General features: G+C 56.1%; 1 protein-coding gene across 2 annotated transcripts in view; it reads left to right on the forward strand.

Moving 5' to 3' along the window:
• LOC125352075 (synuclein alpha interacting protein) overlaps positions 1-15,229 on the forward strand; it is a 62,147-nt gene extending 46,918 nt beyond the window's left edge. For both annotated transcript variants that reach the window (XM_048347279.1, XM_048347280.1), the window contains 4 exons: positions 3,467-3,559; positions 4,259-5,255; positions 6,830-6,900; positions 14,950-15,229. In XM_048347279.1, coding sequence (XP_048203236.1) covers positions 3,467-3,559; positions 4,259-5,255; positions 6,830-6,900; positions 14,950-15,034 — 1,246 coding nt within the window. In that variant the 3' untranslated portion in view covers positions 15,035-15,229. The remainder of the gene's footprint in view (positions 1-3,466; positions 3,560-4,258; positions 5,256-6,829; positions 6,901-14,949) is intronic.
• The last annotated feature ends 338 nt before the right edge of the window (positions 15,230-15,567 follow it).

Genomic DNA, 15,567 nt, shown 5'->3' on the forward strand with positions numbered 1-15,567 from the left:
TGACCCCCCCACACATCACCCCTGACCCCACACACACATCACCCCTGACCCCATACACACATCACCCCTGACCCCCCCACACATCACCCCTGACCCAATACACCCACCCCTGACCCAATACACACATCACCCCTGACCCCCCCACATCACCCCTGACCCCATACACACATCACCCCTGACCCCCCCACATCACCCCTGACCCCCCACATACCACCTGACCCCACACACATCACCCCTGACCCCCCCACACATCACCCCTGACCCCCCCACACATCACCCCTGACCCCCCCACACATCACCCCTGACCCCACACACACATCACCCCTGACCCCATACACACATCACCCCTGACCCCCACATCACCCCTGACCCCATACACACATCACCCCTGACCCCCCCACACATCACCCCTGACACCATACACACATCACCCCTGACCCCATACACACATCACCCCTGACCCCATACACACATCACCCCTGACCCCATACACATCACCCCTGACCCCACACACACATCACCCCTGACCCAATACACACATCACCCCTGACCCCATACACACATCACCCCTGACCCAATACACACATCACCCCTGACCCCCACACACATCACCCCTGACCCCCACACCTCACCCCTGACCCCCCCACACATCACCCCTGACCCCCCCACATCACCCCTGACCCCCCCACACATCACCCCTGACCCCCCCACATCACCCCTGACCCCCCACATCACCCCTGACCCCACACATCACCCCTGACCCCATACACACATCACCCCTGACCCCCCCACACATCACCCCTGACCCATACACACATCACCCCTGACCCCCCCACACATCACCCCTGACCCCATACACACATCACCCCTGACCCCCCCACACATCACCCCTGACCCCACACATCACCCTGACCCCCCACATCACCCCTGACCCCCACACCTCACCCCTGACCCCATACACACATCACCCCTGACCCCATACACACATCACCCCTGACCCCATACACACATCACCCCTGACCCCATACACACATCACCCCTGACCCCATACACACATCACCCCTGACCCAATACACACATCACCCCTGACAACCCCCACATCACCCCTGACCCCCCACATCACCCCTGACCCCATACACACATCACCCCTGACCCCATACACACATCACCCCTGACCCCCCCACACATCACCCCTGACCCCCCCACATCACCCCTGACCCCCCACATCACCCCTGACCCCCCACATCACCCCTGACCCCATACACACATCACCCCTGACCCCCCCACACATCACCCCTGACCCCATACACACATCACCCCTGACCCCATACACACATCACCCCTGACCCCATACACACATCACCCCTGACCCCCCCACACATCACCCCTGACCCCATACACACATCACCCCTGACCCCCCCACACATCACCCCTGACCCCCCACATCACCCCTGACCCCCACACCTCACCCCTGACCCCATACACACATCACCCCTGACCCCATACACACATCACCCCTGACCCCATACACACATCACCCCTGACCCCATACACACATCACCCCTGACCCCATACACACATCACCCCTGACCCCACACACATCACCCCTGACCCCATACACACATCACCCCTGACCCCCCCACACATCACCCCTGACCCCATACACACATCACCCCTGACCCCACACATCACCCCTGACCCCATACACACATCACCCCTGACCCCCCCACACATCACCCCTGACCCCATACACACATCACCCTGACCCCATACACACATCACCCCTGACCCCCCCACACATCACCCCTGACCCCATACACACATCACCCCTGACCCCCACACACATCACCCCTGACCCCCACACCTCACCCCTGACCCAATACACACATCACCCCTGACCCCCACACACATCACCCCTGACCCCATACACACATCACCCCTGACCCCATACACACATCACCCCTGACCCCCCCACACATCACCCCTGACCCCCCACACATCACCCCTGACCCCATACACACATCACCCCTGACCCCCACACACATCACCCCTGACCCCCCCCCACATCACCCCTGACCCCCCCACATCACCCCTGACCCCCCACATCACCCCTGACCCCCCACATCACCCCTGACCCCCACACACATCACCTCTGACCCCATACACACATCACCCCGACCCCATACACACATCACCCCTGACCCCCACACCTCACCCCTGACCCCCACACCTCACCCCTGACCCCCACACCTCACCCCTGACCCCCCCCACATCACCCCTGACCCCCCCACATCACCCCTGACCCCCCACATCACCCCTGACCCCCCCCCCACATCACCCCTGACCCCCACACCTCACCCCTGACCCCATACACACATCACCCCTGACACCCCCACATCACCCCTGACACCCCCACATCACCCCTGACCCCCCACATCACCCCTGACCCCCACATCACCCCTGACCCCCCACATCACCCTGACCCCCACACACATCATCCCTGACCCCCGCACCTCACCCCTGACCCCCACACCTCACCCCTGACCCCACACCTCACCCCTGACCTTCCCCCTCGAGAGTCGAGGGAAGGGTGGCAAGCGCGGCAGAGTGCAGAGGGCCAGCCATGGACCCCGTTCTGTTTTCCCCACAAGAACAATAGTCTGGACACGGGGGCGGCACCCTTGTGATCTCACCCGTTCACGCGGCTGAGACCCGCAGGGTGGCGGTTCCAGGCCGGCCTCCGCAGGACGCAGGACGCGTGATTCACGTCTTTCAACTTGTGTGTTACGTGCACTTCCTGCAACCTGTGGTACTTAGCCTTCTCCTTAACTCAAAGCACGTTCTAGTGTGCATACTCCTGTGTCCAGGGAAAATGGACTGTTACCATCCATTGTTTTCTCCTACAAGAAAATACCAAGTTAGTTCATTGCTAACCTAAGTGGAAAGCATTTGTTTGCTTTAGGTTTTTTTTTTTTTCTGATGAGTAAATTGGTATAATTACTTAAAATTCACAATCTAGGAAGAGGAAGTATTATTTTGAAATACATCCTTCCAGAATATTTCCTATTCATATAGAGTTAAAAATAGAGATACAGGCAGGGAGATTTCTTTCAAATGAAATTGTACTATATATAGCACTTTATATTATTTATTTTTACTTATGTATTAAAGCAATATATATATATATGTATGGCAGTTTTATTCCGTAGATACTCATCTATGTTATTACTTTCATAGACATCCGTATAGAAATAATTGCACTTTGTTTCCTAGTCTGATGAAGAGCAAGTTGCTCAGAGTTCATGAATGAACAATAAGTACTTCTGATTGTTGTTTCCTTAGGAAACTTTCTGAACTCTGAGTGCAAAGATTTGCCCGTTTCAGGGCTTTTGAATTTGCCACCATGGAAACCCTGGCCGATAGGCGGCGTGCACAGGAGAGCTGATGTTCTGGTTGTCTTCCGCAGGCAGACCGTGGAGCGGGTGACGCTGCAGAAACAACTCCAGCAGCTCCTCGAGGCCCAGAAACCAGAGGGCAGATCGCTTCCTTCCTCACCCAGGTAATACTGCTCAGGTTGGTATAAGAACTTATTCAGTCTTTTAAACCCTTCATCCCGCTTCTGGGTTTCCTTTTCGTGTCTTTTAGGACCACGATGTGGGAAACGTTTTATTCTTTTGGTACAAAGAGTAAAAGTGAGACATCACAGGAAACGTCAGCCGGCCTAGGCTCTGAACTTCACGCATCTCTAACTCTACTACTTACTTTTCCCACAAACAAGTCACTTACTTGTTCGTGTGTTGGCCTGAACAACGGGAATAAGGATATATAGGTCATAAGGCTATTGTAAAGGAAATCGAAAAAGTCCATGTAAAATTCACGTGATCACAGTGAACTAAACAAGACTGGTGGCACACACCTGTGATGCTAGCACCTGAAAGGCTGAGGCAAGCGGTTCGCAAGTTCAAGACCAGTCTGGACTACATAGATCAGACCAGCCTGAGCCTGCTACCTAGGGAGACCCTGCCCGTTGCAGGAGAAAAACAATGACATGAAATGCACACATTTGCTAGTCATCAGTATAAGCATGTAGTCCTCTGGCTACATTTCGTACAGGGGAGCATTTGAAGGTTGTTTTGGAAAGCCCTTAAGCGACCACCCATGATTTCCTTCTTATTTAATATCAGATGCGGTGCATGGGCTCAGGGTTTGGTCATTTGGACCGCGTGGGAAGTCCTCTCATCCTTCCTCTTCCTTTCAGTTCCCCGCTTTCGCCAGCTTCCAGGAAGCCCCAGTGGAAAGCGTCAGACGCGGAGGACGAGGCGGCGGCCAGGAGCAGACCCGCCCTCCTCGAGGGGCCTCAGGTTCTCGGGAGCCCGGCGGGGGCGGCCAGCCGGGCCAGGGCCAAAGCAAAGGACGACGATCCGGACAAGGTCCTCAGACAGCTGCTGGGGAAGGAGATGTCGGAGCAGGTGTGCGCGCGGGAGAAGCTGACCCTGGAGTTCCAGGACGCCCAGGCGCCCTCCGGCAGCGCCAAGAAGACCCCCCCGGAGAAGAGGGAGCTGAAGCTCGCCCGACTGCGGCAGCTCATGCAGCGGTCGCTGAGCGAGTCGGACACGGACTCCAGCCACTCGGAGGACCCCAGGGCCGCGCCCGCCAGGAAGGCGGAGAGCGCCGAGCCCGGAGACGGCGCCGAGGGCCCGCCGCTCGCCGCGAAGAAGCACGCCCCGGCGTCCTCGGGGCGCAGGTTCCCCTTCGGCGCCAAGGCCCCCAGACCGGCCCACGGCCACAGCCCCTCGCCCACCTCGGAGGGCAGCGAGCCCGACGGGGAGCCCCCCCAGCCCGGTCCCGACAGCCCCGCGGCCCCCAAGGCGGCCACGAGCCCCAAGAGCGCGCTCAAGTCCCCGTCCTCCAAACGCAGGACCTCGCAGAACTCGAAGCTCAGAGTCACCTTCGAGGAGCCGCTGGTGCAGGGGGAGCAGCCCGACCCGGAGCCGGGCGGAGACCGGGACAGGGAGAAGGGCAGGACCGTGCCGCCGCGGGCCCCGGCGGGGAGCGAGCCCGGGGAACCGCCCAGGAGGCCTTTCGGAACCTTCCGGTCCATCATGGAGACGCTCAGCGGCAACCAGAACAACAACAACAACTGCCCGGCGGCCCACCAGCTCAAGACCTCGACTCTGCCCTCGACCTCGCTCGGGAGGAAGACGCCGGACAAGGGAAACCCCGCGGGCCCCGCCAGCAGCGCGAAGAACAAGGCCGTGAGTTCTCATTCCAGAACCCCCTTGCCTAGCCCCGATCGCGCGCGTCCTAACGCGGTAACAGGGGCCCCGACCTGTGCCACCCGGAGGGACTCCCCAGGAGCAGTCCACCAGGGTACGTGCAGAGCCACGTCCATGTGCGGAGCCACGTCCGTGTGCTTCTCCTGGAACAGGTCAGAGGGCAGAGCCCCTTGGGAAACCCGTGGAGAGGCAGAATCCTAAGAGGTGAGACGCTGGTCCCTCAGGCTCCCCAGATGTCTTCACCTGGGGCTCGCAGGGGCTGGGCGAAGCCGCCCAGTGAACGCAAAACCAGGTCCTGCGTCGGCACCCGCTGGGCCCGGGCAAGAGTTCGGCTCTCTTCACGGGGCCAAGATGGTTCCTTTTCAGGCCCAGTGTCAGAAGCACATAAATAGGCGCTTCATTTCTAAAGGCTTTTCACTACCTCAGCTTCGCACAAGGCGGCCTCTGACGGGAGCAGACGGGGACCTTCCACGCTGCCCTGTGTTTAACCCAGACCTTGACGTGTCGATTGGGGGCTGAGGAAAGGGGAAGAGCCGCCGGGGGCCCGGGGCGCGGGAGGGAGCGCCATGCCCTGCAGGGGACGGTTGCGTTTAGGGGGGAGCCCGTGCACTCCAATCTGTGATTCGCAGCCAGCAAATAACAGATACAGACATTTCTCTTAAGCGACGTTATCTGCATATTGGGTGCGACCCACGTCATGAAAACACAGTGTAGCCGCCACAGTGCAAAACTCTCTGTGGAAAGCAGAGACTCAAATCCTCCACTGCGCTGCTGGATAAAACACTCACTCAAGGGTCTGCGTCTCCAGAGTTTATTATTTCCTATAACGTTAAAATCTCACTAAAGCGAAGTCTAAGAACTATCTCAATTCTTTATCCAAGTCAAGTTTTAGTATCTCCTTGACTGCACTTTTAAATTACAAACCAGTTGCCTCTGTAAATGCTCCTTGTTTGTTTTTCTAAAGGCCTTCTTTTTTTTTTTTCATCGATCGTGAGTCTTGAACTCAGGCCGGGGCGCTGTCCCTGAACTCTTTTGCTCAAGGCTAGCGCTCTTCCACTTGAGCTGCGTACCACTTCCTGTCAATGCTCCTTGGTATAAAACTCCGCCCTCTCTACCCAGTCAGTATTCAGTTCAATGTCTTTATTTTGAAATCTAGAGCAGGTGCACTTGTGGTTAAGAGACCAGACCTTCTGTGTTAAATAGGTCTGAACTTAAAACTGCTATATGTCAGTTTTTTTCTGAGTAACTCAGTAGGTTCTCTGGATAGGTATAAAAGAAGAACCTTGCCCCGCCCCTGCTTTTCCCTGTTCCTTACAGTGGCCCCTTCGCTGCGATTCCCTGGCCTCTTGCGAGCGTGCCTCACGTTTTCCGAGATTCCCTGGCCTCTTGCGAGCATGCCTCACGTTTTCCGAGATTCCCTGGCCTCTTGCGAGCATGCCTCACGTTTTCCGAGATTCCCTCGCCTCTTGCGAGCATGCCTCACGTTTTCTGAGACCTGTGCATGTGCTGGGTTGTTGCATGTTTTCCACTGATTTTTAATTGCGCCTCTTTAGGAGATGTCCAGCAGCTGCTTCAATCTTTCTTCTAACACACTGGTTGAAGAGTATCTGCGTAACTCTGCACGGTACGTGAGGCCCCGGACTTACTGCCGCGGTACAATCCCTTTACTGGAGCTGCATGAGCTTGCAAACGGGGGCCCTGCAGCGCCCTCCGCGGAGATAACACTGAGGAGGCAAGAGAAGAAAGTTGAGACGCTTCCCCAAGTAGAAGTAGCAGGTGGCACTTAGCTCTTTGGAAGATAGAGACTGTATTCTAGCAGTAGTCAGGAGAATCGACTCCGTTCACCCTGTCGCCGAGTTTCTTATGTGAGTTTAACTCTCCATCTTCCTCTGAAGGGGACCAGGTGCCAGGTGAGTGGGAACGCCTTGCCCTGGGTGGAGGGAGCGAGCCTCCGGTTAGAATCCGAGCTGAGCACCAGAGCCGGAGAGCCTGTCGGTCCTGAGGGCCGGCTGGAGGACTCGCCCGTGCCTTCCTGCCCGCCTCCGGAGGGCGGGCTCACCCCACGGCAGCTTCCCTCGCCCAGCTTGACGCGCTCGCAATTCCCGTCCAGAAGCCAAGCTGGGAGACCCCGGGAAGCAAGGAGCTTCCTTACCCAAAAGCTGAGAGCTCCAAGTGCATGGGTCGCGGGCACTGGAGCGGGGACCGTGTCCCCCGAGCCTGGTATCTGCATCTCGGGGGGCAGAGGCCCCCCGGCAGCCCAGTGTGTGGCCTGTGCCGACCAGGCCCCGGCCGGGGGGGCGGGGGGCAGGGGGGGACACTGGCAAGAGAGCAACCAGCACAGTCAGTGCCATCGGCGACTCCTGCCTGGTTTATCGGAGAAGAGTGAAACTGCAAATTCATTTTGCAAGGAAATCATTCCTTTCAAATCATGTGAGCAACTGAAGAGATGGCGACATGCCATTCATCGCTCTTCCAGACTCTTCCAGACAGATACAGACAGTGCTCTGTGTGTGCGCGTGCGTGCGTGTGTGTGTGTGTGTGTTGTATATAAATTTCAACTCAACAACAATACTCACTAGGCACTATGTTGGAAACTTTACAACTTGAGGGGAGTTCAGGAGCCGTAAGTGGGAGAAAATGAGGGAGGGAGTAGCAGAGTTTAAATAGAAACGCGCTCATTACCTTACTTTCGTAACCGTAACCCCCCTGTTCATCACCTTTACACTATGTCTTAAAGTGGCAGAAATTAACAACATCATCAAAATATGCTCAGCTATAATGTCTATGTTGGGTAATCTGAGGTGACAAAAACCTGATATTACATATGTGAAATAACCATAGAACAATTCAGCTCAGAATACTAAGGTGAAAGAAACGAATTACCACACACACACACACACACACACCTCCACACACACACACACTCGCCCAATCAGACTTCATCTGTTTTAGGTCTGTATAGGGCTGGAGGGAAGTTGGGTCTTATTAGGGGTGCCCTCGGAGTCTCACTAGTGATGAGGACCTTGGAGGAAGGGCTCTGGAGCCTCAGTCTGTAGGTAAGAAGTGTCCTTCCCGCTCAGGACAGGAAGAGGAAGAAGCATCCTTCCCCCCCCCCCCGGGACAGGAAGAGGAAGAAGCATCCTTCCCCCTCAGGACAGGAAGAGGAAGAAGCATCCTTCCCCCTCAGGACAGGAAGAGGAAGAAGCATCCTTCCCCCCCAGGATAGGAAGAGGAAGAAGCATCCTTCCCCCCCCGGGACAGGAAGAGGAAGAAGCATCCTTCCCCCCCCAGGATAGGAAGTGGAAGAAGCATCCTTCCCCCCCACCCCCTGGGACAGGAAGAGGAAGAAGCATCCTTCCCCCCCCCGGGACAGGAAGAGGAAGAAACATCCTTCCCCCCCCGGGACAGGAAGAGGAAGAAGCATCCTTCCCCCCCCGGGACAGGAAGAGGAAGAAGCATCCTTCCCCCCCAGGATAGGAAGAGGAAGAAGCATCCTTCCCCCCCCCAGGATAGGAAGTGGAAGAAGCATCCTTCCCCCCCACCCCCTGGGACAGGAAGAGGAAGAAGCATCCTTCCCCCCCCCCCCGGGACAGGAAGAGGAAGAAGCATCCTTCCCCCCTGGGACAGGAAGAGGAAGAAGCATCCTTCCCCCCCCCCCCCGGGACAGGAAGAGGAAGAAGCATCCTTCCCCCCCACCCCCTGGGACAGGAAGAGGAAGAAGCATCCTTCCCCCCCCCGGGACAGGAAGAGGAAGAAGCATCCTTCCCCCCTGGGACAGGAAGAGGAAGAAGCATCCTTCCCCCCCCCCCGGGACAGGAAGAGGAAGAAGCATCCTTCCCCCCCACCCCCTGGGACAGGAAGAGGAAGAAGCATCCTTCCCCCCCCCCCCCGGGACAGGAAGAGGAAGAAGCATCCTTCCCCCCTGGGACAGGAAGAGGAAGAAGCATCCTTCCCCCCCCCCGGGACAGGAAGAGGAAGAAGCATCCTTCCCCCCCACCCCCGACGGGAAGAGGAAGAAGCATCATTCCCCCCCTCAGGACGGGAAGAGGAAGAAGCATCCTCCCCCCCGCCCCAGGACAGGAAGAGGAAGAAGCATCCTCCCCCCACCCTCAGGACAGGAAGAGGAAGCAGCACCCCTCCCGCCGCCAGGCATGGGGCCCAGCCCACCGATGTGTCTCTCCACCCAAGCCCCCCCTTTCGGGGTTGGATGTGCCCTCTGGTGCCTGGGAAATTCTGGGTTTTGTCCTGAGGCCTGAGGCCCAGGCAGCACCCCGGCCAGGACGCCGGAAGACGAGCTGTGTCCCGGACGCAGGAAGGAGCAGGCCTCCCCTTCCTCCCAGGCTTCTACAGCAGCTGCTGCCAAGACAGCCTCACCATAGCTTCTCTCGCCAGAGATCCGTTCTCCCCGCCCGGGAACACAGCTGAGCGGGTTTCCTCTGAGGGGGGTACAGGAATCCGGGCGCTGGACGAAGCGTGGGGCTGCTCGGGTACCTGTGCCAGGTTCACACCTTCGTGCTCCACTTAAGAAAGCACTCCAAAGACTGGGGGCTGAAACCACCAGACTCACGGCTTCACGGGCTAGCAGAACTTGACTCTAGCACTACAAAATAAAGATAAGCAGTGTATTAAATAAATAGCATCCTGACATCTTCTCAGCGCCATGCTATGAATTCACCTAGCCTCTATCACGGTTTTAGATTGGCATGTGTCTTCCACAAGAGATGGAAGAAATTCTTAGGTCTGTCTTTCTTTCCTCCTTCCTTCCTTTCCCTCTCTTTCTCCTTCTATCTCCCTTCCTTCTTCATACTAAAGAGAAAAAAATGGTTCTGTAACTCAGAATCCTTCAGAGGCAGGTGGAACAGACAATTCCTTAAACCAATCGTGGAGGAGCGGACGATGCTGTCTCTCGCCTATAATCCTAGCCACTCGGGCTGAGGATCTGAGGATCATGGTTACAAAGCAGCCCAAGCAGGAAAGTCCAACAGAGACTTATCCCCATCTGTCAAAAAGACAGAAGTGTTGGGGCAGGGAATAGGGCCTAGTGGTAGAGCGCTCGCCTCGTACACATGAAGCCCTGGGTTCGATTCCTCAGCACCACATATACAGAAAATGGCCAGAAGGGGCGCTGTGGCTCAAGTGGCAGAGTGCTAGCCTTGAGCAAAAAGAAACCAGAGACAGTGCTCAGGCCCTGAGTTCAAGGCCCAGGACTGGGAAGGAAAAAAAAGTCAGGAGTGGAGCTATGGCTCAAGAGGTAGAGTGCTAGCCTAGACCATAAAAGCTCAAGGACAGTGCCCGGACCCTGAGTTCAAGCCCTGGGACCAGCAAAAACCAAACGAAACAACAACAACAAAAAAGATAAACCAAGGTGACTTTCTCTACTTAAAATGAAGATCTCTTCAAGAACTTAAGCGTGGAATGGTGGTGTGGAGAGTGCGGGCCTCATTTTGCCAAGGGAAGGAGCCCAGGCATCCATCCGTCTGCAGTGAGGACTTCCCATCTTGGCCCGGGCATTGGCCGGGGGGCCAGGCGGCTCCTCTCGGGTAGCCGGGAAGAACCGTGCTTCCAGGGGCCCCTCAGAGCCCCGGGAAGGAGGCTCCGTGTCTCCATACACTGGAAGCACATTTTAGTTTGGAAATTTAAAAAAAAAAATCCCGGTGAAGGAAAAATAGGGACAATAAACGAAACATTTTAGAGAATGTCAGCTCTGTGGAGGGCTTTGCTATTTATTTTTCTAAATTGGACACAGCTTGATAGCAGAGAGTCTAAATTTCTTCTTAACACCATTTAAAATCAGATTCAACCTTATTACTTTGAACAGCTTTTCCCAGTATGTTTCAGCTGCGGAAAATGACTTGGTTTATAACAAGCAGATTGATCTTAACTTTTTTTTTCTACAAGAGATAAGTTGATTTTGAGTTATTAGCACTTGAAGCAAATATTTGCAATTAATGTTCTTAATATGCCAAGGAAGCACTCCTCTCTCCAGAGTTTAAAATGTATCTGCAAACTATAAGGGAGGAGGTGAATGATCCAGATACCCACAGGGAGAGGGGGGAACCCTGGCACCCACAGGGAGAGGGGGGAACCCTGGCACCCACAGGGGGAGGGGGGAACCCTGACACCCACAGGTAGAGGGGGTATCCCTGATACCCACAGGGCAGAGGGGGGAACCCTGGCACCCACAGGGAGAGGGGGGAACCCTGGTACCCGTGGGTCATGGGTGGTAACCCTGGATACCCCCGCCCGGTGCACCCTCTCACACTACAGAGCCCCCCTATTGTGTGAGTGGTGGTCAGCCCGTAGCCCCTAACCCTGGCTCCGGCATTAGGGGAGACTCCTTCAGATAGAAGTGATCCGCGTCGTTAGGAGTTTCCTGGTCAGTGAATTGGTCACGGTGGCGTTAGGCGCCCAGAGCCGAAAGCAGACGCTAATGCCAGATGCTCTGCGTAGACTCCGGGTCACCGGACAGCGTCGTGGAAGCCAGCGCGCGCGTGGGCTCCGTGCCCCGTGCAAGGCGCAGCGAAGGCCACGCTGGAGCCCGGGGTCCCCGCAGAACCCCCCCTCCCCGCAGGCGTCCCAGAGCCGGGACGCCCGGGAGCAGAGGGCTCGCCTCTCCGCCTCCCCGGAGCCCCCCGACGGCGTGTGCTCCGAGGGGAGCGCGTCCGGCAGCGCCCCGGGGACGGCACGGGTGGGTGGCACCGGGGACATCGCTGGGCACCGGAGCGCGTGTCCGCGCGTCCTCGGCCGTCGGCGTGTGCAGAGACGACCCGGGCGAGGCGAGGAGGAGCCCGGCTTGGAGCGGCGAGGGCGCGGCCCGCGAGCCCCGGCCCAGCGAGCGCGAGGACCTCGGGTTCAGTCCTCGGCGGCACACGCGCGTGCACACACGCGCACCCAGCTCAGGGCCCAACTCACCGACGAGCTCTCTAGGGCAGAGTTTTTCATTTCTTTCTGTGTTTGTTTGTTTGTTTGTGGGCGTGGTTGTTTACTTGCGCAAGCGCTGGCCTTGAACACCCGAGGGGCCCCTTCCGCTCGAGCCGCGGCCGCGTCGCCCGCTTGTTTGCCGGCTCGTCGGAGACCGGCTCTCTCGGGTTGGTGTGCGCACCGGCTTTGAACCTCCAGCCTCCCGAGTCGCTGGCGTTCCGGGCCCCCGTCGGAGTTTCTGGAAGGGGAAGTCTTGGTGGTGGAGACTTCGCCTGAACTCGCGCGGCTCTCGCCAACGCCCCGGCGTTATCCAGGCCGACGCCCCGCCAGGCCGGGACCCGCAGGAGCCTCCCTCCCCGGACCTCGTCCTCGGACTTGGCCAAAGCAGACTGAGGCACCGTGGTCTCCTGGACTAGGAGGTCGCGATCAAAGAGAGCTAGGAAAGAGCGAGCTGAAACCCCAGAGGCGCCCCGGAAGCACCCGGGGCAGTGACCCGGCGTGGCTTCTGACCCCCGCGGTCCACTGGGTGCCTTCTCGCTCACAGGCCACAGGCAGGTGCAGCTGTGCCCAGCCGTGGATGAGATGCTGTCTCAAGGACATTCGTGCTCTGGCCGGCTCTGAACCTGGATTCACACAGCTTTGGGGGGGCTTTCGGACACAGCACACCCCCCTCCCCGCCCCACGTTAAAGCAGAAATGTCCCGTCCAGCATTATCTTTTCCTTTGGGGCCCAAGTGATGTGACGCATAGGAGAGTGGCACTCCACTGCCCTTTTACGGCTCTGATACGCTGGCCGGCCCTGTCCCCACTTTATCCCCACCGCACCCCTCCTCCGAACGGGTTGCTGGCTTTTCCTCCCGGTATCTTCTCAGGGCTCCTCGGGTCTCGGTAACGTGCGCGTGGACGTTTTCAGTCTCAGCTACCATCCTCGTTACCTATTGACGTCCTGCTAAAGAAGAGAAAAATAACGGCCGCATCCCAAATAGCCCGGAGGATAGTCCAGATGCTTTCTGAATGTTTACCGGTTCAATCTTCACAGTGACATCTGGGACAGAAACTATTACTGCCCAAATTTTGGAAACTAGAAAGGGCCCTAGAGGGTGGTGGGGCCTGCAGGAGACTGACTACCCAGCAGTGATGGTTTTGGCTGTAAAGCCAGGATTTAGACTGGACCAGTCTGGTTCCAGACACTCTATTCTTAACAAAGAGCTATCAAAAGAACATCTAGCTCGCTTTTCGCATCCGGCTCCCTTTCCCTTTCAATTAAATCATCCGTAGCTCAGGTCAGGATTTAGTGTGTATTATTGTTATTGACCTTAAATATTAATCACAGTGGTTTCATGGGATACATTAAATTACATTTTTTCCTTCTCATATGATTTAATTTTTTTCCTGAAAATAATTATTTTCTTAGGTTACAACATATTAATCAAACACTTGGCTTAAGACAAAGCGCAGCTTTGATTGCATTGAGACAACTCAAGTGTTTCATTTTCTCTCTGTTGGGCGGGGCCTCCTCCTGCCCTTGAACCTTCGACCACTCGACCCCAGGGCCCCAGGGCCTCCCCCCCCCAAGTCCCCACCACCCCGGCCTCCCCGGAGTTCCTCTTGCTTCTCACCCTTATAGACACTGCTAGCCGAGCCAGGCTGCCTTTTCCCTTTCCCTTTCTTCACTTGATTATTTATTTGTGAGTTGGCAAACACACCCAGGAAGATGGCAAGCAATGAGGGTTTGGGGGGCCTTGTAGATCTAGTATATCTTCAACTTACTGGATGAGGGGCGTTTGGCTGGGTGTGGAATATCATACAGAAATTATTTTCCCTGGGACTCTGTGTGTGTGCGCGTGTGCGTGTGCGCGTGTGTGTACCGGGACTGGGACCCGGGGCCTGAGCACTGTACTTGGGCTTTGGTGCTCAGGGCTAGTGCCGCACTACTTTGAGTCACAGCTCCATTATTCGGTTTTCTGGGGGTTCATCGGAGGTCAGAGTCGCACCGACTTTCCTGCCGGGGCTGACCTCGAACCACAGCCCTCAGGTCTCGTCTTACTGAGCCGTTAGGTGTGGGCCACCGGCTCCTGGCTCCCGCGGAATTCTCGAACGCGCGGTTTCGTTTTCTTTCCCCTCCTCCCCTCTGGCGAAAGCCTCTGTCCCTGGGCCGCGCAGCAGACCGCTGCACGCGTGCTTCTCCGATCCTTGTTTGAGCAGCCTTTCTCCTCCAGTGCCCCTGCCTGAGCACGGGATTATTAACCAGCGCGCGAGAGGGAAAAACACCTCACGAGTGACTTTTTCGCGTGCCGCTGAGTTATCCCACGAGCAAACACAAGGCATTCTTCTCAGGCTTTTAAGACTCAAGCTCACTGTGGGGGGGGAAAGTGTCGCCACCGACGTCGACCTGAGATAGAGAGTCCTCTCGCTGCCGCTCCCCAAGCAGGGCCGCCAGCTGCTCTGGCTCGCCGGACTGTGGTCCAATCCCCCGACTCTGTGCTGTCTCGGTTCCAGTCAGTACGGTGGAAGAATTACTTCTGGAACCAAATCCAAATGTGTCCAGGCAGTGTGTTGCCGCAGGATTCTTTTATTGCTTCTAAAGCATCGTTTTTATGTAGAGAAAACAACTTGCCTTTGGGAGTGAGGTAGTCTTCGGTGTGGTTGGAGGATGAATCAGTGCCGTCTGCAGTGAGCTATTTGGGGGCATTGCCTGGTAGCTTGGTCGTAGTTGAATCTAATTTTGGCCCGTGTTTTTTCTTCTTTCTTAGGCATAATGACACCTGTAGAAAAATGAAGAAATCCAACAGCATCAAGCACATTGCTGAGCCAGAGTCCAAAGAACTCTTCTTGTAAATCCCTTTTCTAATGTCCTCCCTGTTCCCCACTGGACTTCACTGGAAATGACTGGACGACCCACTGTGGAAATGGACCCATGAACCCCACGCCCACCAGCAAAGCAGATCCAGATGCCTTAAGTCCATATACAGTATGCAACCATAATAAGATACATGTGTGGGTGATGTCTGTGTGTGTGTGTATAGATACACACACATAGATATGTATATATACATATATATATATACATATGTATATATATAACTTGGTTCTTAAGAGTTGTTTAAGAGCGTGGCTGGGCAAACGGCTGTTTTTTTAAATATCGCATTGGTTCAACCTATTCGCAGGATACTTGCCAAACCACTGACGCCATTCCTGGTCCATCTGTCGCATGAATGTTTGCTAATGGTGGTTGAACTTCTCTTTCCCCATCGCACAGGCAGCTTTGGCTCAGCTCTCCAGTGACACCAGGTCAGTGGTATTGTCAAGAGTGGTTTTTTTTTCTGTCATTTCTACTTTTTTGTATAAAGGAAATAAAACGATGTTAACAT

The sequence above is a fragment of the Perognathus longimembris genome, chromosome 5, assembly GCF_023159225.1.
Source record: "Perognathus longimembris pacificus isolate PPM17 chromosome 5, ASM2315922v1, whole genome shotgun sequence".
Taxonomy (NCBI): domain Eukaryota; kingdom Metazoa; phylum Chordata; class Mammalia; order Rodentia; family Heteromyidae; genus Perognathus; species Perognathus longimembris.